General features: G+C 33.6%; 2 protein-coding genes across 2 annotated transcripts; both read right to left on the bottom strand.

Annotated features, from left to right (window-relative positions):
- Window positions 1–776: 776 nt before the first annotated feature.
- Window positions 777–2,695, bottom strand: LOC136799606 (uncharacterized). The gene is made up of 2 exons (XM_067056329.1): window positions 1,393–2,695; window positions 777–1,114 (listed from the first exon to the last, which is right to left on the bottom strand). The coding sequence occupies exons 1-2, from the start codon at window positions 2,693–2,695 to the stop codon at window positions 891–893; spliced, it is 1,527 nt and encodes a 508-aa protein (XP_066912430.1). The 3' UTR covers window positions 777–890.
- A 41-nt stretch (window positions 2,696–2,736) lies between these two features.
- On the bottom strand, window positions 2,737–20,924 carry LOC136799605 (uncharacterized). Its single transcript, XM_067056328.1, has 36 exons — window positions 20,786–20,924; window positions 19,540–19,629; window positions 19,276–19,335; window positions 18,534–18,642; window positions 18,055–18,210; window positions 17,812–17,872; window positions 17,410–17,454; window positions 17,093–17,143; window positions 16,561–16,641; window positions 16,177–16,345; window positions 15,874–16,126; window positions 15,165–15,222; window positions 14,612–14,695; window positions 14,110–14,155; window positions 12,037–12,073; window positions 11,533–11,622; window positions 11,303–11,347; window positions 10,703–10,739; window positions 10,255–10,319; window positions 9,963–9,995; window positions 9,758–9,808; window positions 9,607–9,663; window positions 9,268–9,321; window positions 9,052–9,084; window positions 8,183–8,233; window positions 8,015–8,065; window positions 7,847–7,897; window positions 7,643–7,693; window positions 7,438–7,488; window positions 7,275–7,325; window positions 7,070–7,120; window positions 6,865–6,915; window positions 6,697–6,747; window positions 6,452–6,502; window positions 5,456–5,509; window positions 2,737–3,127 (listed from the first exon to the last, which is right to left on the bottom strand). The coding sequence occupies exons 1-36, from the start codon at window positions 20,802–20,804 to the stop codon at window positions 2,737–2,739; spliced, it is 2,739 nt and encodes a 912-aa protein (XP_066912429.1). The 5' UTR covers window positions 20,805–20,924.
- Between the last annotated feature and the right edge of the window lie 1,779 nt (window positions 20,925–22,703).

Raw genomic sequence — 22,703 nt, 5'->3', positions numbered from 1 at the left:
GCCTCGTTTTGGCACCCCTCAAAGCTATTTCCTGTAAATATATTTTCATGAGGAAGAAGACATAATCATCTGGGATAAGCATTCCTTGACAACTATACTTGAGCTTGACCGAGAACAGATACTTGCTTTTAAGAAAAAGAAGGCGTACTCGTAATCTCTATCGCATTTTAACATTTATACAAATTACTACTTACATGAATAGGGTGACGCCTAGGGCTTGGAGTACAATCACTACCATCTGTTGTCGGACTCAACGGAACATCACTTCCTGGTGGGCTATCAATAGTGGGGTTGTCTAGCATAATTTAAGGGAAAAAAATAAGATCCAGCTGAAACTTTCTCCAGACCTTCTCTATAGGATGGTTATGCCTCAGGAAAAATTCCCCTAAAATCCCACTGGTGGAACATCCTTTTTTTGGGACATTTCTTTTTTCCCCAGGCAAAACCCTAAGGGCAAAATTTTTTGAAAATTTCAAACTCATTTTCAGACATTATCAAGTATACCATTCGAAAGCTCTCGAAAAACTATATAGAAGACTTTTAAACGGGTATAGCCGATTTCATTACCTAAGTCAAGATAATTCATGCATAAGATGCTATATATGGTCAATTTTAGACCAAAATAACCAAAATGTGGCGAAAAGTGGAACTTGCGCATGAAATATCTCGAGTTAGGTAAGGAAATCGGCTTACCCGTTAAAAGTTTCTATATAACTTTTCGAGAGCTTTCGAATGGTATACTTGATAATATCTAAAAATGAGTTTGGGGAAAAAGAAATGTCCCAAAAAAAGGATGTTCCACCAGTGGGATTTTAGGGGAATTTTTCCTGAGGCATAACCATCCTATAGAGAAGGTCTGGAGAAAGTTTCAGCTGGATCTTATTCTTTTCCTACAAACAGCCTGTATTTTTGTAACACGACCACACTACAATAGCAGACGTAGGACCTAGTTTTCGTAATTTATCTCTTATTTGCCTCGTTGTTGCCGTCACAGGAATCTCCTTAACTGGTGTTCCTTCAACTATGGCGTTCCGTAAAATCGATTCCTCTGTCTTATTCCAGATTTTCCTCGGGCTTTTATTCTTAGTGTCGTGGTCTTTTTTTGGAGTCTCTCCTAATAGAAAAACAGATTAGAAAGGTTAAGACCGAGTAAATGCTTGACTTGAAAAATCGTCATAGTTAATTGAAAGCAGTCTTTAGGAAGCCAAGTGGATCATTTTGTTTCTCATAAGATTGATCTTTCGATTAAAAGGAGAACAAAATGTTAAAGCGAATTGGAGATAAAGAATCGAGACTGCACGAAATATACAGGCTTTCTAAGAATAGTAAAAGTTTACATGGAAACAGTGAACGACAACTGTATTTCAAGGGGTTAAAATATTATGATTTCACCTCTGAATATATTTTCGATTTCACGTGCACCAACCAAACTAGCTTTTTCTTTTTCGTAAATATCATAGTGCATATCAGCTGTCTTTTTACTATGTGCCATGAGAATCGCTATTTCTTTTGTATGAGGGTTATTTTCTTCACGAGATCGTGTGGAAGCGGTTTGCCTTATGTGATTCATACACAGATTTCGGGGAATTTCCTGCCCATCGAATATTCCACTATCCTTCCATGCAGAGTGGAGAAATTTTGATGGATCAGACAATTGAAGGGCTTTTCCAGACCACGTAACAAACACTTCATCCACGCTTGGGTTAAGTTGTGGTCTAATTCTCTCCACATAAATCTTTAAGTTGTTGAATGCATTGTGTCGTAGATGGACTGGTGCGGGCCCGTAACTTTCAATAGTTTTGTGGTCCCAGACAGGAATTTTGATGAACTCTTCACTCTTAATGAATCCTTTGAACTCGTTCATCTTCATGTGCACAGCCACTCCCGAGCGATGAGCATTGGCTAAGCCAATCTCAACCACAAGGCTACTGCGGACAATGGTGTGTTGAGATCTTGTAATTTGGGTATTTGGATTTGTTCTATGTTCGTGAATGATTTTGGTGGCTTTAGCCTTAAAAGGTCCATTGTCATATTTCCGAACCTGCTCTCTAGTAACACTCATAACACGATCGTCTACACGTTTTTTGTGGCTGAACATTTTACACTTCTTACTTAATTTCTTTCTCCAATCTTTTATGATATTTTCGGTATGTAATATATTGGGAGTGTTTAAATTGTGGCATTTTGACGAGTGGCCAAGAAAGTGCAAAAAATCCATCATCGAGCCAAGATACGTTTTTATAGTTCCTGGTGACAGTTTCTTATTTTCACAAAGAGCAACATATTTGAGGAGCAATTCATCCGTTGCAACAAATTCTTCTAAACCTTTTAGATCTTTGGCCTCGATTGTTCTCAGGATCCTGCGGACGTCATTTGAAACACATATTAGGGATCTTTTCTTTCGCCCACGATACGGACCAGTCATATAGTCTACGAATTTTAGGATCAAGTTCTCTAAATCTTTATCAAGATCACCAGCTTTTTGATGGTCGGTATCACGGTCGGCATCATGGTCGGCATCATGGTCGGCATCACGGTCGGTCTCTTGGTCGGTATCATAGTCGGTCTCTTGGTCAGTCTCTTGATTCGTATCTTGCCCAGAATCGTTATCATCAACAAAAGGATGAATAGTATAAATGTTATCTTTACCAAAATCGTGTCCAGTAGAATAACTAGGATCGTGGTAAATCTCCATATCGACAGCTTGCTTTGTAGGATTTTCTTTACTTTTCTGCACTAACGATGGCTGCTTCGTTTTGTAACGACTCCATCTTCCTTTCTAGGAGAATTCACATCTAGTTTTCTTTTTGTTTTAAAAAGCTGCGGATCATACAATTTAAACATCTTTAAAAGTTTTTTGTAATCATCGTCGTGTATTTTCTTGTCATGTTTTTTACTTCGCAGGTGCTCACCGGGGTTTTTTGTAACAGCCATGCAGTCGGGAAATGGACATATCTTGCGATTACGTTCATTTTTAGTGGTGCTTTCTGATGGCTTCTTTCTTAACCCGAAGAGTCCAGTTACCTTCTGAGAGGATATAGTCGACCAAGTGTGTTCGTCACGCATATGCTTTGGTAATTCAGTGATCAATAATCCACAAACCGGGCATGGTTTCTTTTCACGGCGACTAGAAAAGAAATTTAAAAAGCATAAGTAAATATAACCGGAGTGAACAGTTAAATCTACAAAGAAAGATTAGGTCAGTGATTTGACCTAAGGTGTAGTCCAGGAGCCAAATCTTATATCTTCTTAAATAAGCGACTTTGCTTAACCCAACATTCCACCGACTTAATTATACATTTTTTGGAATCCTTAACTATCCTAGTGATAGGAATGATCGGCCCAGCCAAGTGCCGGGGGTACTTTTTTACCTCTACAATGATTTGTTAAGGAAACTTGCATGGCTTATATGGTTATATCTCACGTTTGAATCGGTCAAATTGATTCTGGATAATTTAAATGTTCACTTTAAGCTATTCAGGGGGTAAAAATCCCCTTTTTGTACCGTAGTTTTTAAAGTTTAGGCAATTTTTGCTGCTTTTAACCAGTGCAATCTCAATTTTTAAAAATATTAGTACGAAATATTTTATAAAGTGTATCTCAAAATAATTGACAGTGGCGTTAAAAAACGCTGTAACTTTTGTAGGCAAATTAAATGCTAAAGTTTTTAGCGGTTAAAAGTTAGTTTTTTTCTACTGTTGCCGTGATGTTCATTTTTACAGGAGGGGTAGTTCTACCTTAGACACGTCTGTGTGCAAAACTTCAGCCGAGCCGATAGATATTTCGGAAGATATAGGGCCCAGGAATACCATAATTTTCTGTACAAACTCAATTTCATCATATTTGTTAAAAACAGGGGGTTATGTTGACGAAATCATTTTTCTATCGAAGTAATTTGTTTGCATTATTTCTCAAAATATAGTGATATGATTGATCTAAAACTTCCAAAAAAATTTTAGCATTTATTTTGGCTATCAAAAGTTACAGCGTTTTTTAACTGGAGTTTTTATAACATGCTTAACTCATTTGTCATTTGAAATACTGTAATTAAATTTTCTAATCAGCTTCAAATTTTCACACAGGCTAAGAAATACAAATAGAAACAGCCCTGTAAATTTTCTTTGGTAAAGGAACATTTTTGGCGGCTGTAGGGCGTAAAATAGTCTTTCATAAAATGTCAGCCACCGCTCTGTACATTTATCTTTCATATTAAAACTTTTTAAAATCCTTTAGGGGAAAGACTGTTCTTAACATAGATAGAAAAATGTACATCAAAATATAAAGGTAATTGGTACGTTTTGGTGGCTGAAGATAGAGCTTTTTCAACTTGTGACAGCCGCCAATTGTGTACATTTTATCAAAAAATTTCTTGAAAATTTGAAATTGCAAGTGCAACTAGATGTAATTTAAATTAAAAGAAGGGGTAAAAATATATCTATGGAGGCTGACAAGGAACCAAAACTTTAAGTCAAATTTCAGTGACCCAATTTCATAACCAAGGCAGCCGCCATTTGTGTACATTTTATACATGTTAGGCCACCAAAAATGTTTCTGTTATAAACTCTATCACATTAGTGTACGTTTCTAGTTTACAAAATCTTATATCCTTTATCCGTTAGGAAGCTATAACAAGTTATTTATATCAGCCGCCAGCTACTTTAGGCGTACAAACTTTCGCGAGCAGAAACTTTCGCGAGGATGAAAAATCGCGAAATTCACGACATTTACTTTCGCGAATTTAACGGAAAAATATTTTTCGCGAGCATAAACTTTCGCGAATCAAGACGTAAGATTGAGAATTTTCACATGAAAAAATGGCTTAGAGACACAAATACTTCTTGGGTTGGCTTGAAACATTTGTCCTTTGACTTATTAGTCTTTTAGCAGGCTAAAAAGTGCCATAAAAGTTACATTTTATTCAAAGTTTGAAGTTTTATAGATTTTCTATTTTGTGAAGAATTTTTCGCGAGCATAAACTTTCGCGAATGGCCCTTCCTAGAATTTTTAAATACATTTACTTTCGCGAAAAGGGCCAAAATTCGCGAAAATCGCGAAAGTTTCTGCTCGCGAAAGTTTCTACGCCTAAAGTATCAGCCGCCAAAAACGTACATGAACTAAGTGCTCATATCTTCTAATATTTTCAGCCGCCAAAGAGGAAAATTATATCTCCGGAAAGCCCAATCTCTCTATTTTTCTCTCAATCTATTCACAACTGTCAGCCACCAAACCTGTCCATTTACTGAATACATTTGTGAAGGCCCTGAAAAACTTCACTTTTATGGGGGGTATTTTTGACTGGCATCTAATTTGAGAGAAAGTTTGGAAAAGACAAGACGAAATCAGAACCAAGATTACCTCAGGCTATGCAAGGCAAGGGCACCAGGCCTAGACCCTCCTTGAGGCAGTTTTTCATACCCGCATACCAAGGTTAAGCGTAACCTCATGGATAACTTACCGTTTGGAGCCGATAGCAACATGTTGGGTAGCGAATGGTAGCGATCCTGGACCACTGAAAAATTCAAGGAAAATTTGGTTCAAATGTGAATATTTCGCAATAATGACAGATTGGTGTCCATCGCAACGAATCAACTTAACCTCGGGCAATATTTTTAAGTAGAGTCTGAGCGAAACCGGTTAGTATTGTATTTGCCATTTTCTAACAAGGAAGATTAATTTATTTGGTTTTATCCTGAAATATTAACGCATACATTCCAATTGTATCACGTAAAATACCGAGCAGGCCACGTAAAAAATAAAATAAAAATAATTATTTGTTATTGCATCGTGCAGAATGCAATATGATATGGAATTTATTTTTCGATTTCTTTTATTTTTGATTCTTATTTTCACTTTAGTCGAGTGAAAATAACAGTAAAAATAAAAGAACGAGAAAAATAAGCCATATTGCGCGATAACTGGTTTATCGTATACTGAAAAATTCGGGCATTATATCATTTTGCTCAACCAGTCGAAACCAGTCCTTCGCCACGCGCCCATTTAACTTCTGAATGTTGACAATTCGAATGCTTTATGTTTCAATTCCAATGTTCTTAATTTTATTAAATTTGATCAACTCGCCGATAGATTATACCAGAAAGCTAGCTGGTAACTTTGTGTTTGTTTTTGTGGTGTGTTTTGTTGACGCTCGCTTGGCCTTTCGAAACTTTTTAGAAAATTGACGTTATAAACCACCGCCTAGCATTCTACCATTTTGAAAGTTTTCTCATATTTGCACTGTTTTTCGATCTTATTTGCGCAATGATTTTTGAACTTATTTGCACTGCTTTTAGGACTTGTTTTGGAAATTAACTAGTTTATGCACTCCTCCTAAGCCAATCAGATCGCTCAAATTTTTTCACTATACGATAATGTCCTTTAGCATTTACGAAAATACTTAGTATTCCGAAATAAGAAAACTCGTCCAAAAGAGGAGACGAAGTAAATAACTCACCATTCCGAGCCAACTGCATCCTGGACAGCAAGGTTTGAAATTGGAGGAGCACTGAAAAATTAAAAGAAAATGACATTTTGTTCAAAATAATAACTCATTTCCACGAATGAATAATTAGTTTCCGGTTCGTAGTATGATGTGGTATAATACTTAACTATGTCCTTTAGCAGTCACTGATACCTTGACAATCTGAAATAGGAAAACTCACATTTCGTTCAAAATACAAGACGAAGTAAATAACTCACTATTCCGAGCCAACTGCATCCTGGACAGCAAGGTTTGAAATTGGAGGAGCACTGAAAAATTAAAAGAAAATGACATTTCGTTCAAAATAATAATTCATTCGACCTTGACAATCTGAAATAGGAAAACTCACATTTCGTTCAAAATACAAGACGAAGTAAATAACTCACTATTCCGAGCCAACTGCATCCTGGACAGCAAGGTTTGAATTTGGAGGAGCACTGAAAAATTAAAAGAAAATGACATTTCGTTCATGATAATAACTCATTTCCACGTATGAATAATTAGTTTCTGGTTCGTAGTATGATGTGGTATAAAAACTCTACTTCTACTAGTACATTTCGTTCAAAATATGGGAAAAAGTAAATATCTCACTATTCTGAGCCAACTGCATCCTGGACAGCAAGGTTTGAATTTGGAGGAGCACTGAAAAATTAAAAGAAAATGACATTTCGTTCATGATAATAACTCATTTCCACGAATGAATAATTAGTTTCTGGTTCGTAGTATGATGTGGTATAAAAACTCTACTTCTACTAGTACATTTCGTTCAAAATATGAGACAAAGTAAATATCTCACTATTCTGAGCCAACTGCATCCTGGACAACAAGGTTTGAATTTGGAGGAGCACTGAAAATTTAAAAGAAAACGACATTTCGTTCAAAATAATAATTCATTCGACCTTGACAATCTGAAATAGGAAAACTCACATTTCGTTCAAAATACGAAGTAAATAACTCACTATTCCGAGCCAACTGCATCCTGGACAGCAAGGTTTGAATTTGGAGGAGCACTGAAAAATTAAAAGAAAATGACATTTCGTTCATGATAATAACTCATTTCCACGTATGAATAATTAGTTTCTGGTTCGTAGTATGATGTGGTATAAAAACTCTACTTCTACTAGTACATTTCGTTCAAAATATGGGAAAAAGTAAATATCTCACTATTCTGAGCCAACTGCATCCTGGACAGCAAGGTTTGAATTTGGAGGAGCACTGAAAAATTAAAAGAAAATGACATTCGTTCATGATAATAACTCATTTCCACGAATGAATAATTAGTTTCTGGTTCGTACTATGATGTGGTATAAAAACTCTACTTCTACTAGTACATTTCGTTCAAAATATGAGACAAAGTAAATATCTCACTATTCTGAGCCAACTGCATCCTGGACAACAAGGTTTGAATTTGGAGGAGCACTGAAAATTTAAAAGAAAACGACATTTCGTTCAAAATAATAATTCATTCGACCTTGACAATTTGAAATAGGAAAAGTCACATTTCGTTCAAAATACGAGACGAAGTAAATAACTCACTATTCCGAGCCAACTGCATCCTGGACAGCAAGGTTTGAAATTGGAGGAGCACTGAAAATTTAAAAGAAAACGACATTTCGTTCAAAATAATAATTCATTCGACCTTGACAATTTGAAATAGGAAAAGTCACATTTCGTTCAAAATACGAGACGAAGTAAATATCTCACTATTCTGAGCCAACTGCATCCTGGACAACAAGGTTTGAAATTGGAGGAGCACTGAAAAATTAAAAGAAAATGACATTTCGTTCAAATAATATATTTCCAGGAATAGTTTTGTTTTCTAGAGTATGGTGTGGTTACACTCTTTTTATAAGAATGCTTTTTGCAGTTGATGAGTTAGTTTACTCAATGGTTGGGTGAACCACAGGAAAAAATCATTTTGGGTGCATTCGCCACTATTCACGTTAAAAAGCTGTGATCATATTTCACGAGTGCAGCTTTTCACCGTGAATTATGGCGAATTCACCCAAAAAGTCACGGTGACTTTTTGTGATTTATTTCCTGTAGACATTGATGGTGAATGAACAATTGGAAATGAAAATGAATTAAAATTGAGAAATTTGAGAATTTCTTTCTATAAGAATATGCCTGAGCATAATTTGAGGCTGAAAAACGAAATATTGTTTTTGTTTTAGCCCGATTTTCCTGTATGCTTATAAAAGGTACTCCTGTACCTGAGTATATCTCACGTTTATCGTTCGTTAGTAAATTGTGTACTCATTGTCTGCAATTGCGAAAAATTCCTGTGAAATGTCTCTGAGAAAGAGTTTTGATAAAAAATAGGAGCGTGTACACGTGAGGCGCAAGCACTTCATCTTTTTGTTTGTTTGAGAAATCTGAAACGCTGTACAGACAATGATAACAGACCATACTACAGCAATTAGTTTACCAGTATAGACAAATACAAAGGGTGTCCTTTAAAGCAGTCACTGATACGTTTGCTAATATGAAATAGGGGCTGTATATATCAATATGAGAATTTCCAGAAATGGATATTTTGCGTGTGAAAATTATGAACCAAAAGAATGACTTACAATTCTCTACCAAAATTGTCCTGTTGTTCGTCACTAAAAAATAAACAACAAATTATTAAAATTCCAAATTTAGTCTTCGGCTTTGATCGTCATTGAAATATCGAGTGAGATATATTTAAGAATCAAAAGACAAATTACTATTAAAATCAAAATAATTCAATTGGTTTAGTTCACCAAGTCAAATGAAATGCTTGAAGTGAAAATAAGCGTCCTCACATATCAGCAAAGAGTGATTTGCGAGATGGGAAATGTCCAATTGATAAAGATAAGCTAAAAAATGAAAATAATACACTTTTACTCTTTTTGTACTTATAATTCTTTCAAAATGAAGTGCCAAATCTTTAAATGATTTTTTAATATAATTCATATAAAGCGTCAAAGTAAAGGGAAACCTTAAGACAAACGTCGTAAAAATGTCACAAAAAATTGTGTTTTCTGTTTTAAATTATTATCAACACAATTTCACATTAAATTCTACGTTATTAAAAATGGTATTTATATTTTAAGGTAGTTATATATCTTGTAGTGAAATATTTAAGGAATTCAAAAGTTTACCTGTTTTTCGTTGGAGTTCCATTAAGCATCCCAATCTTAATTGGCGCCACAACACTACTGGAAAGAAAAAATCAATGCATTTCAATTTCTTAATAACACCAATAAAACCAAAGCATTGTGAGTTTTCGTTAGCTTTACAAAGAGTTATTACCTGTCTCTGGATAACAATGGAGATGGCGACATTGAAAACAACGGCAGAAACCTGTAAATAAGTAAATACTACAATTATTGCAAGGAAAAATCTTAAAATTTCGTGAAATAGCCAATTAAATCCCAGCGAAATTTTATCCAGTTAAATTTTGTAAAATTGTTGACAAATAATTTTTGTATACACTTTTAAAAAAGCTCGAATGTACCTTTCACTTCTGAATGGACTTGTATTAGGTGATCTAAACAAAATATACAAAGTCCGAGTCTAGAAAATCACAATTTTCAAACAGGAGGAATCAAACGTGTCTCATTGCTAAATCTACTTAAATTTACTTGGGCGGGAAATGGACGAAGAACCATAATTGACATTAATGTGTATTTTTTGGGGAAAATGAATTAAATTATCACCAGTCTTAGTAACTAATATTCCATTTGAATAATAATCTTAAAGTTCAATTTTACAGCAAGTAAAGAATTACATTTGATGAAAATATATACCTATGAGATGACAAATATTGGCTTGATGACGTGAATTCATGCTTGTTCTCCATGCAAATGTTTTCCTTGAAAGAAAGTTATAGCAGAAAACGTGTGAGTAAACTTGCCTTTGTTGAAACTGATATTTCTCTCCGTTGAAAAAAAATTTTTCCATCATTCCAATAGTCTAGCAAGTGAGACAACTATAATATTAAACGGTATTGAGAGCCGATACTAAAAAATTGAGGTTATACAAACTGCCTCCTATAATAAAAAAGTTGTCACATCAAAACATATTATAAACGCGTCCCAGTGTATCATTTCAATTCAGCTTTCATATTTTTGACGACCATATTTTCAACGATCTTCACGTTCACCTATCTGATACTTATGCATAAAGCGATATAAAAATGATCTTAAAATCATCAACCGCTAATGAATTGAATTTTAAAATTGTAGAAACAACTACCTTCATCTTCTTTTTAAGTCCATTTGATGCTTGAGGTCTGAATGTGATGAAAATAATTTGGTTTACATGTTGGATTTTTATTGTTTGACTAGCGAACTAGAGAGCAAGAAATTTATTGTTGGGTGTATAAACAGAGATTTGATTGATTTAATAAACAATTAAAGTTAAAAGATTTATGTCATTTCTGAAAGTAACTCTGAGAACATACGGTTTAATAAGATGCCAATTTCTGGATGTAAAACTATAAAAAGGAAAAAGGTTTTGAAACAATAACCATCCATGCAATGTGCTATAAGGGCACAGATGACTTTATCATTTAAACCTACCCCTGAACGATTCTACTTTATAAGTAGAGTGAAAAGATTGTAATCTACTTATATAGTAGTAGATTTAATCCGTTGACACAACTACTTATATGGTAGATTCGGTCGTGAGCTTGGCCTGATTGGAAAGAAAATGAAGTGCAATAATTTTGCCCTCAAGTACATGGAACAATTAGAAAGTTTTAATCACAAGTTTTTCAAATTACAAATTATTTTAAAATTTACATTTTTTCACTTTTTTCTATGTTAAACACTGAGTAATTAATTATGTTCATACCGAAAATCTTTATTGAAACATTCATCTACGGTGAAAATGTTTTTCCTGAAAAAGGAAACATTAAAGTACATTAAATTTGCATCAAACCAAATACAACAATACATCATCATTAGCAAGCAGTGCGGGTATAAGACAATCCTATGAAATAAACAAGTATCAATGCAAAATTTTATTCCAATATCACGAAAACTACAAGTATAAAAATGAAAAACATCTTTGTCAATAAATACCGAACTGCATCTGGAGCTTTAGTGGGTACTTTTATGGTGTCAGAATAATCGTCTATCTGTCGTCTTATGTAGGCACTTGGAATCTTCTTACTTTAAAAAAGAAGTCAAAATTATTTTTCTGATTGGCCCCAGAATAGATTAATTGAAGATAAAACTGCCATTCAGAAACAATCTTGTGAAATTTGTAATTTCATTGTCTACACTACACAGGCTCGAGCCCTGAAATTAGCAAAAAAAATTTCTATCTCGTAAAGTAAAAGCTTTTGAGATAATCTAAACATGGCAAACGATAGCCCTTGACCAAATAAGCATAAATATGGTATAATATCAGGGGTGATCAAATTGAGCTAGAATGCTAAGCAACCTCAGGGCTGAAGCTAAAAATCGAGTTGCTTATAACAAAAATGTGTAGTTTCAGATCAAGGTTCTTTTGTTGCTTTGAAAACATTATATAGTAGACAAATATCGTAACAAGAAAAGAAAGCTCGTAACATAATTACTTACAAGCCTTTCAGTTCTAGTTGGGAGTGAGGAAGGAATTCTACAAAATAAAAGTGCTGGTATAAGGCTAAGAAAATTCTACGATTCATCTGGAAATTATTTATAGTTGATACGTGTTTCTTCTTTTATAAAAGCATAAGGTTTATAACCATACAGTGTGTCTGTAAAAAAGCAGACAAAAAATCCTTAAAATTCATCATCACTTTTAATGACCTAAAAGTATTGCTTTTTCTTGCAAAGAAAATAATTAAATTGCCTTGGGAATTGGATATCTTTTGAATAATGAAATAATGCTCGTGCTGCAGTGATTCAGTCAAATCCCAAGAGGGACACGTTTTAGAGGATTTTATTTTATATAAACTTTTGTTGGTTTTTACAGACACACTGTACAATAGCTCAGGTTTACTGACTGAGCATATTAAGCATACACAACAGCTGCATACCTTAAGTGCGCAGATTAATTATCGCGATTTTCGCGAATTTTGGCCATTTTCGCGAAAAATAGTCCTCGCGAAAAATTTAAAATTATGATTTTGCCAAAACCCCTAGGAAAATGAAAGAAATTAGGTGAAAAAGAGGCTGATTCGCGAAATTTAGTCCACGCGAAAATTTTAGATTTTCGATTCGCGAAAAAAAGTTCACGCGAAAATTAATCCACTTTAAGGTATATAAAGCTTTGCAAACAATTTGCAAATCCAAACTTAATTCTGTTAACAAAATAGGATGATTTTCAAAATTTTATTGTCTCTGCCCTTGATACTCCAGGTAATTTTTCTTGTTCACTGGTGGGTGAATATCATCTGAGATAAGCATATTCGGAGTCAGAGTTTGAAGACCTCAGCATAGCCTAGCCTGACCCAGGGCAAACAGAAAGTGTATTCTTGTTTGAAATAAAAACCATTCAGGGGAGGGGTCATGCAGTTGGTACTGGACACTGGAGTACTAAATGCAAAATCTGAATTATATGGATGTGGTGGCGTGCATCTGTAATCTAGCTACTTGGAGCCTAATCTGTCGAAGGATGTGAGTTCGAACCCACTTGGGATCCTCACCTACAAAGATTTGCGGGGTTGTCTAACTAGGCGGTGCTAATTCCGTAGCTCAAATGGGAGCTTTAAACATAGTTAGGACCTCGCACATGGACCCTGTGAAAACAATCGAAAGACTGCCTAAAAGTCCAAGATTACTAGGTAATCCATGTAAAATATCCGATCTATCTAGCTCTCCCGTAGAGGTTGCCGTTGGCATCCCGAAATCGTAAACTCTCTAATATGAAAACAATAAAGTGACGTCACCCAGCAAAAAAGGTTGAGATTGCACATACAAATTGATCACGTGATCAAAATAAAAAAATTTCAACCTCTTAGCTTGGACTTCCTGACCAGGCTCTTTATTCAACTGACATTGATCTAGTCGGTTGGATCTCATATTATACAATAGGGACACTGTTAAATTGATTAACTCCAATCGTTCTAGCTCTCTTTTTTTATTGGCAAATCATAGTGACAAATCAATACGGTTAACCAAGGATAATTTAGACTCAAGCTAAATGTATTATGTGAAAATCTGAGACACCACCCCTTTCAGTAGTTAGTACCAATGCAAATTGGTACAGTTAGTACCAATGCAAATTGGTACTAACTTGAAAATCCTGAAAGTGAATATGACCCACCATGGTACTAACCACCAACGTGTCTGGTACTGACTATATGACCCGTCCCCTGAAACACCCCTGTCTCAGTGCCCCGGTGGCATGGTTTCAGTACATGATTTTTTCAGTACATGGTTTCAGTACATGATTTTTTCCTACGTCACTGCAGTAATCAAATTTTTATTGCACTCATTTGTGAATTGAGATATAAATTGAATAAAGACAGCGACAATAAAAAAACAGTTCTTGAATTCCCAAGCCATTTAGGATGATTACAAATGAGTGCAATAAAAATTTGATTACTCCAGTGACGTAGGAAAAAATCATGTACTGAAAAAAATCATGTACTGAAATCATGCCACCGGGGCACTGAGACAGGGGTGTCCTGAACCCTTCCTTCCTCAGTTTGAGAACATAAAAATTACCAGATTTTTTGTTGTTCTTTTCTTCATCTTCTTCACTTTGGTTTCCCTATGTTATAAATCAGTGAGACGGTTGTTTTCCCTTATTGTCAAACCAGTTCAAAAAAGTTTTTTGAGAGGCATCTATAAAATAACGCTAAATCCCAATGTTAAAATGGCAAAAATAGGTGCTATCAGTATTTCTTGCAGTTTACTCTCTGGTCTCTAATAGATGTCCCCCCCCCGCTAATTAATTTTTCAAAAATTTTCCACCCAGGACATTCTTATTCCAACCCTCCCGCTTATTAATTTTTGAGAAAATATTTTTGAAAGTTCATTCTTTTGCCCTAATTCTTGTGTATTAGCCTGCTTTTCCAAATTTTTCCACCCAGGACATTTTTATTCCAACCCCCCGGCAATTAAGTTTTACATTTTTTTCCAACCCCCCGGCAACTCCAACCCCCTTCTATTAGAGACCAGAGAGTAATACAATAAGAAACCCATCATAATAAGTGTTTTTGAAAACCTCATCATCAATGATCTCGATGACTCCATCAACTGTCCTCACGATTGTAAAGTCAGCTTTTCCATTACCATTGAACGATAAATTCTGAATGAATTGAAAAAAAATAACGAGTCAAACAGAGAAGCGAAGTGTGTATCAACAAAAAAATAAAAACATGAATTAAAACACATTTCTTTTTAAACCATATTATTTCGATCCTTACAGATCCTTTTCAAGCATGAAATGTCATAGCTTTTGGATACCTTTTTATTTACAAATTTCAATGATGAAAATAATCCACAAAATGAATTAACAAGGGATTCTCAAAAACAAAATAAAAACAAAAAAAAGAAGGTAAAAGGAAATACTGTAAAATGTATTCAAAGAGATTGAAAATGAAAATTTACGAAATAAAGTTTCTTTTTGGATAAGGGATTATGGCTGATATTATTGCTACAGAAAAATATTGTTTGTAAACATTCTCATTAAGGCAAATCAATTAAAAAATTGGCTTTTTTTCTAAAATGTCAAGGGTCTGAATAATTCTGTTTAAATGTTAAAATTACAAACTTACCTTTTTGGAAGATTCAATCTTTTGATTAACATTTGATTTGACTTTCCCTCGACTCAACCTTAAAAAGTGAAATTAGTTTAATCAAAGGCAAAGGCTACCACAAAAATTGGAGACTTGCCTTTCATATCCGAAATAAAAACATTGGCAATAATTTTGTTTAATAAATTAAATACTTTATTCGGATTAAATTTCGCGAGATTAAATTTCGCGAATTTTCGCCCTTTTCGCGAAATTAAAACTCGCGAAATCGTTTGGCATCGCTCATTCGCGAAATTAAATCCAAAAAATTTCGCGAATTTTTGACCTCGCGAAATTTAATCTCGCGAAATTTAATCCGAATAAAGTAATTGACTGTTTTATCATATTTGGATTTATTATGGATACAGTACTGGAATACATAATTTCCATCCTTAAAGCTTTCTCAAAATTACCTTCATTTTCAATAGCCAGATAACAAACTTACATAACTTAAGTGGATTAAATTTCGCGTGGATTAATCTTCACGATTTTCGCGAATTTTCGCAATTTTCGCGAAAATTAGTCCTCGCGAAAAATTTAAAATCATGATTTTTGCCAAAACCCCTAGGAAAATGAAAGAAATTAGGTGAAAAAGAGGCTGATTCGTGAAATTTAATCCAAGCGAAAATTTTAGATTTTCGATTCGCGAAAAAAAGTCCACGCGAAAATTAATCCACTTAAGGTAACTTACAATTTTTGAGGAGTTGGTGGTATTATGTCCTCACTTTGTTCTTCTATTTCTTCATTGTCCTCACTTTGTTCTTCTTTTTCTTCATTGTCCTCACTTTGTTCTTCTATTTCTTCATTGTCCTCACTTTGTTCTTCTTTTTCTTCATTGTCCTCACTTTGTTCTTCTTTTTCTTCATTGTCCTCACTTTGTTCTTCTATTTCTTCATTGTCCTCACTTTGTTCTTCTTTTTCTTCATTGTCCTCACTTTGTTCTTCTTTTCTTCATTGTCCTCACTTTGTTCTTCTTTTTCTTCATTGTCCTCACTTTGTTCTTCTTTTTCTTCATTGTCCTCACTTTGTTCTTCTTTTTCTTCATTGTCCTCACTTTGTTCTTCTTTTTCTTCACTGTCCTCACTTTGTTCTTCTTTTTCTTCATTGTCCTCACTTTGTTCTTCTTTTTCTTCATTGTCCTCACTTTGTTCTTCTTTTTCTTCCTGTCAATTCAAAAAAGTAATAAAAGTAATGGATGATCAGATGAATTAAATTTTCCATGAAACTTCTTACTAATTTTTTTTCAAAAGCCAAGAAAGTTATTCCTCTGAAACAAAATAACTAAAGAGTAAACTAATGTAAACTTTTACTGAATCTCAGTTCACAAAGTGGTATACTCGTTGAATTTAAAAATTTACATGAAATTGTTTGTATGTACTACTGGAATTTGACAAAATAGGTACTTTTGAATATGAAATGATTTACCCACCATGTAACTTTGATTCATGATTTTAATAGCCTGAAAAAAAGCAAAAAGAAAATACAAATTTGAGTCTGCACACAATGACTCATGTAACTTTAGCACTTAATCTTGTGACAATCAACCCAATTAAAGACACTGAAGGGCGGTTTATAGATATTTTTATCCTGTTAAATTAGATAAGGCTTTGTCTTTAACAAGGTATTAAGATACTATGGCAGCAGGGCTAAAAACTTGAAATTGTTATTATATTAAAAATGTAAATAAGTTTTATGATATCGAACATTTCACATACCTTAAGTGGATTAAATTTTGCGTGGATTAATTTTCGAGATTTTCGCGAATTTTGGCCATTTTGACAAAATTTAGTCCTCGCGAAAAATTTAAAATCACGATTTTTGCCAAAACCCCTAGGAAAAGGAAAGAAATTAGGTGAAAAAGAGGCTGATTCGCGAAAATTTATCCACTTAAGGTAGAAGTTATGTGATACCTGGGATGGAGTTAATTGCTTCTTCTTGCCAGTGTCACTCACAATAACAATCTTTAAGCAAAAAAGAAGCTCTTCGTGTAAACTTTGAAAGTCTCTTAGGATGTGGAACAGCTACCTTTTTAGGCCTTTCAAACTAAGCAAGTCTCCAGTTATTTCTTTTAAAAATTTCCTTTGTTGAGCTGTCGAACTTGCTAACTGGACTGCCACAACTTCACAGTATTGTTTGAATCATTCGTAGGCTCAATAGTAAAATTCTAAAATGAGCTAACCGTAAACCATAGATTATTAGACTATTTATTTTCCTTGAAAATACTAACCTCTTTCTCAACATCAAAGTGACACGGTCTTGAAGGTTCATATTGCTGGAAAGGAAAGGATAAAAAATACTGAAAAAATGATTTTGTGCCAAAATTTAAAAAGATAATGGTACCGCCATTCTTCTAATTTAATCTGTTCTCTAATTAGTACGAATGAATTATGTTGAGCAAATGCCTGTAATTATTAGTTCGAGTCCATATTCATTAATTTCTGATTTTCCTCTAATTTAGTACGATAAAGGTTAGTTTTACCTCTTATAGTACGTAAAGCAAAAAAGTGGTGCAATCTTTTTTGTTTTTAAGTGACTTACTCTTCCGTGTGTTACCGAAAAACAGTGGTTAATTCCATTGTATTTTTAATATTTTAATGATGTAGACTGTATATATTAAATGAATACATACTGGCGCTCGCCAAGGCATTACTTCGTAATTGATGGAACGTTGCCCTTCTAGATAATCATATCTAAAAAAAAGGTGTTCTAAAGTCCAATCTGAAATTTCTGGTAGCACATTTTCATCATTGTTCTTGAAAGAAAAGTGCTACAGTAAAAATATGTAATCAGTTCAATAGGTACAGACCTTAGTAGGCCTCTTTCTCCTTATTATTAAGGCTTCGATTCAAAATAAAGTGATCACTTGTCTAACCTAATTTCTGTTCCAATTTCGATATCCTTTGTTGCCACTAAAATTATTTTGACTTCCTTCCCGATAACCATCCGTTTGGCCTTGGCATTGGTAAATTGTTTGGGCGAGTCGTTAACATATCGTCCGAAGGATTTATGATAATATGTTGCGTCAATACTATGAAAAGCAAGTATGTAACAAGAAATTGATTCTTCTTACTTGATGAGTTTATGTTTAAACCTTTCTCATTTTTGTCTTTCTTTACAATAAGTTCACATAAGATTTAGAGTACAAATGAAATTTTACATCAAACACTAAAAACACTCTAAATTAACTAGATTCCAGATTTAAGTAATTTTACTCCAGTTATGATTAATAATAGTTTTTATATTATAGCTGCTTTTAACGTAACTAAGTACTGCATTACAAAGCCTAAAAAATGTCTAAGGGACAGGACACCAACTTTGATAAAAATAAAAGAAATCAGAGCAAATCCTGACCTGACAAAGTTCGAACCATCCTTCACACCATCAAAAATAAATGACCCCTTATTTTCGTAATCGTAGAACAAGGATCTTCTTTTTGCTTCTTGAGTGGATATTTTCTCTCCTGAAAAAATAATGATAATAATAATGCTCTCAATGAAGGGCTTTATGAAGTTGTGCTGGACCAATCCTTGAATCATACTTGGACAATGAATTTTCCTCGAATTTGTAAACGCTAAAATTCACACTGAAATTGTGTGAATAGTTTTCTGTATTTTGTAGTATATGTGTAAAAGAAGAAGACATGGAGTATATTTTTCATATTTTAAACATTAATTAGGCAATTCTTTTTCAGTCAAGGCAAGTCAAATTTTCCAAAAACAAAAAATCTTGCTTGAAGTATAAACGCAAAAAATCTTTTGACATTTTTTGAATGCGAAATGTGTGTAATTAATACAGTTTATTATACTCTGTTTTGCAAAAAATAAGGATATTTTTACGATTTCTCTATAAATAAATGGTATTTTCCTAGAGTTAAACAGATTTTTCTGACCGTAAAATATAATTTTAAAGATATTCATATTTTTTGCTTCAGCTGGCATATTATTTTGAAAATAGAAGTTTAAAGATTCAGAAATGTCGCTTTTATTTTATTTTCTGTCCTCTGGTGCAAAGTTTCCTCTTCAAAATCTGTAAACACAGAAAAAAAAGAACTTGCCTTATATCGAAAGGCTCAAAACTATCAGCTATAGGTTACCTTTGTAATCAAGAAGCAAATCAAGAGCTTTGAAATTCTGCCTTGCAAAAACTCCATAACCTATGAAAAAATTAGATTGTATATACAACAGCCATGACAATTTAAATGGTGGCATATTTTTACAACTTTACAAGGTCATTGATGAGATCAAAAGTTTAACTCAAAAGCAACAAAAACTTAACATAGATAGATCAATCTGTAACAGAAGAAAGGAATGAAAAACTATCAGTGAATAAATAACACATCATCAGTATAAAATAGTACCAATTTTATCGTTGATTTTGACAAGGAAGAATCTTTCACTCTCCTTTAGATTAACAAGCTCTTCTAATGTAACACGCTTTCGTCGTTTCTCTATAACATGAAATACAAATATGAACTCTTTAGATTTAGATATTTTAGGAAAGTTATACCTTAAGTGGTTTAGTTATCGCGTTTATCCGAGTGAAAATTAAAATATCATGATAATCTTAGAAACCCCTAGGAAAATGAAAGAAATTACCTTAAGGAAATTTATTTTGGCGAGAACTAATTTTGGCGAATTTGGCGAATCGAGAAAAAATTCCCCAAAATCAGTTTCCCCAAAATTAAATATTTCGTTTGCTCGCCAAAATTAAATTTTTTGGAATTTTTCCCAAATTTACCCCTCATTTCGACAAAAATGCTAGAAAAAAGATGATTTTCCCAGTCATTCGCCAAAATAAGTTCTCGCCAAAATTAAATTTTATTACGATTTTCACTGCTCGCCAAAATTGGTCCTCGCCAAAATAAGTTCCCTTAAGGTACCCGAAAAAAAAGGGAAAATCACGAAAATTTATCCGCACGAAATCAAAGATCTTTTGTACTGCGAAAATTAATCCACTTGATAAAATAAGGTATTTGATATTTTAGTTTAGTAAATTTGTGATGTTTAAACTTGATAAAATAAGGGGCTACATAGACTACATACAGCCATATAATAACACAATATATATTGTGAGATATGCTACAATACAAACAGCAGGTATTCTATTATGTAAAGGAATGTTTCTAGTTCTGTAAAGAATCCCCCTATAATGCAAAAATAGCTTGCAAGTTATTGCACACACGTCTAAAAGATATTGTTAGCTCTTATTTTGTCAGAAATTTGTAATGTATTAACTGTCATTGATGTACTTAGTAAGTTCATAAAGAATATTTCAATGTAGTCATTAAAAGACATTCTGTTACATTCTGTTTCTAGATTTTCTATAGTTACAGTAATCTGGGTACCTTTAAAATCTTTTCTGCTGTATTTCAGTCACAAATGAATAGTATCGTTTTGTATTTCAGTCAATTGTCAGTGTCATTGTCATCTTTCTGTCCACAACTTGAGATATTTAAAAACATCATATAGAAAACAGTAAAACGTACCAATCAAAGTCAAACAGTAAAGTTAATCAAGTCAAACAGTAAAGTTAATCAAGTCAAACAGTAAACTTTATTATTTTTGATTATGCAATAGTTAATGTAAAAATCTAGACACACAAACCTTTCCTGACAGTCTCCATTTCCTTGTTGTTGTTGTTAGTTACCTTAAGGGAAGAAATTTTCGCGAGAAGAAATTTTCGCGGAATTTAATTTCGCGAATCAGAGTTTCAAAATGGCAAATTTCGCGGAATTTAATTTCGCGAATGAGCCGATTTCAAAAGTTTCACGGAATTTAATTTCGCGATTAAGAAGAAGTTATCAACTTAAATTAACTTTTAACCATCACGGAGTTATTTATATTTGTTTATATTTGATAAGAAATACACGTTATAATGCTTAAAAATCAATTGTGCCCATATTTTTTTGGTAATACCTGGTCAAAAACAACAAAATAAAAGAAGAAGAAAAAAAATCGAATTTCGCGGAATTTAATTTCGCGATTTAACAATTTTGGTGTGTTTCGCGGAATTTAATTTCGCGAATTACACCCAAATTCGCGAAATTAAATTCCGCGAAAATTTCTTCCGCGAAAATTTCTTCTCGCGAAAATTTCTTCCCTTAAGGCATATGAACGAGGAGTGTTCACTTCGCGTTTAGTGAAGTAGTTCGCGAGCGCAATGTCTCTCAAGAAAACATCGAACAGTGGCGTCTTTAAGAAGCGATCGGGAATCAACCAGTTTTTGAGTGAAAAATCTCTATTTCAAAGCCTTCAAACAAACGAGACCAAGTCTTTCAGCGACGAATTGAAAAAAGAGAATAAAAGGAAATGCAGATACAAACAGCTGGAGTTTTCTCAAACTGGCTCTTCAAAGGGATCAAAGTTGTATCAAGATCGAAAGCAGAAATCCAGTAACAAAGAGAACGTTATAACTATCATACCAGAAACAGATACAGAGGGTGAAGCAGAGGGGAGCAAAATGACTTTGATGGCTGAACGTTTTCAACCAAAAGTGGTATTGAAAGACATTATCAACATATGCAGTGATTCTGATAGTAATACTTGACCTTGTAAATTGTATGGGATGGGACTTTTTAGCTACCTTCTGTTTCGCCCTCTTTGTGCTATCAAATGCTTCTTGAAAATTCTAAAATGCTCTTTTTCTCTTTGTTATGATTTTCTGACATAGGAGAATAATATTAAGACTTACTAGGTATGAAATGATTTTAACCCTTATTCCTTTGAAAATCAATTAGAAGAAAGGTATTAGGATTATGTTAAACTTAATGTTTATAGTTATACAGAAGATACGATTTGTATTTAATTGATATCGTATAATTTATTATGATTTCCTACAAATGATCATAATATATTAAATAATATTAGGTTATAAAGGTGGATACAACTTGCCTAAGTTTCAACATTTGACATTATATCCTTACTTATATTTGTTACTCAGTTTTACTCCCCTTTCGAAATTATGACTAATTATTTCGATTTCTACCAAAGAAAGCTAAAACAAGAAATAAAACCAGAAAATGAATTACATTTAGAACGTTATCATTCGAGCCTAAAAATTCCAGTACCGAATTCTTGTTACCCGTTGTTACCCGTTGTTACTCGTTATTACCTGTTGTTACACTTTTTCTCAAACTAACTCAAATTGGCCGAAAAAGTTTAAGTCCAGAATCGAAAGTGCCTCTTGTTACTCGTTGTTACCCGTTGTTACTCGTTATTACCTGTTGTTACACTTTTTCTCAAACTAAGTCAAAGTGGCCGAAAAAGTTTAAGTCCAGAATCGAAAGTGCCTCTTGTTACTCGTTGTTACCCGTTGTTACTCGTTATTACCTGTTGTTACACTTTTTCTCAAACTAAGTCAAATTGGCCGAAAAAGTTTAAGTCCAGAATCGAAAGTGCCTCTTGTTACTCGTTGTTACCCGTTGTTACTCGTTATTACCTGTTGTTACACTTTTTCTCAAACTAAGTCAAATTTGCCGAAAAAGTTTAAGTCCAGAATCGAAAGTGCCTCTTGTTACTCGTT

The sequence above is a fragment of the Clytia hemisphaerica genome, unplaced genomic scaffold, assembly GCF_902728285.1.
Source record: "Clytia hemisphaerica strain Z4C2 unplaced genomic scaffold, Clytia hemisphaerica genome assembly, whole genome shotgun sequence".
In the NCBI taxonomy this organism is placed as follows: domain Eukaryota; kingdom Metazoa; phylum Cnidaria; class Hydrozoa; order Leptothecata; family Clytiidae; genus Clytia; species Clytia hemisphaerica.
This window is presented reverse-complemented; position numbering and strand designations above follow the sequence as displayed.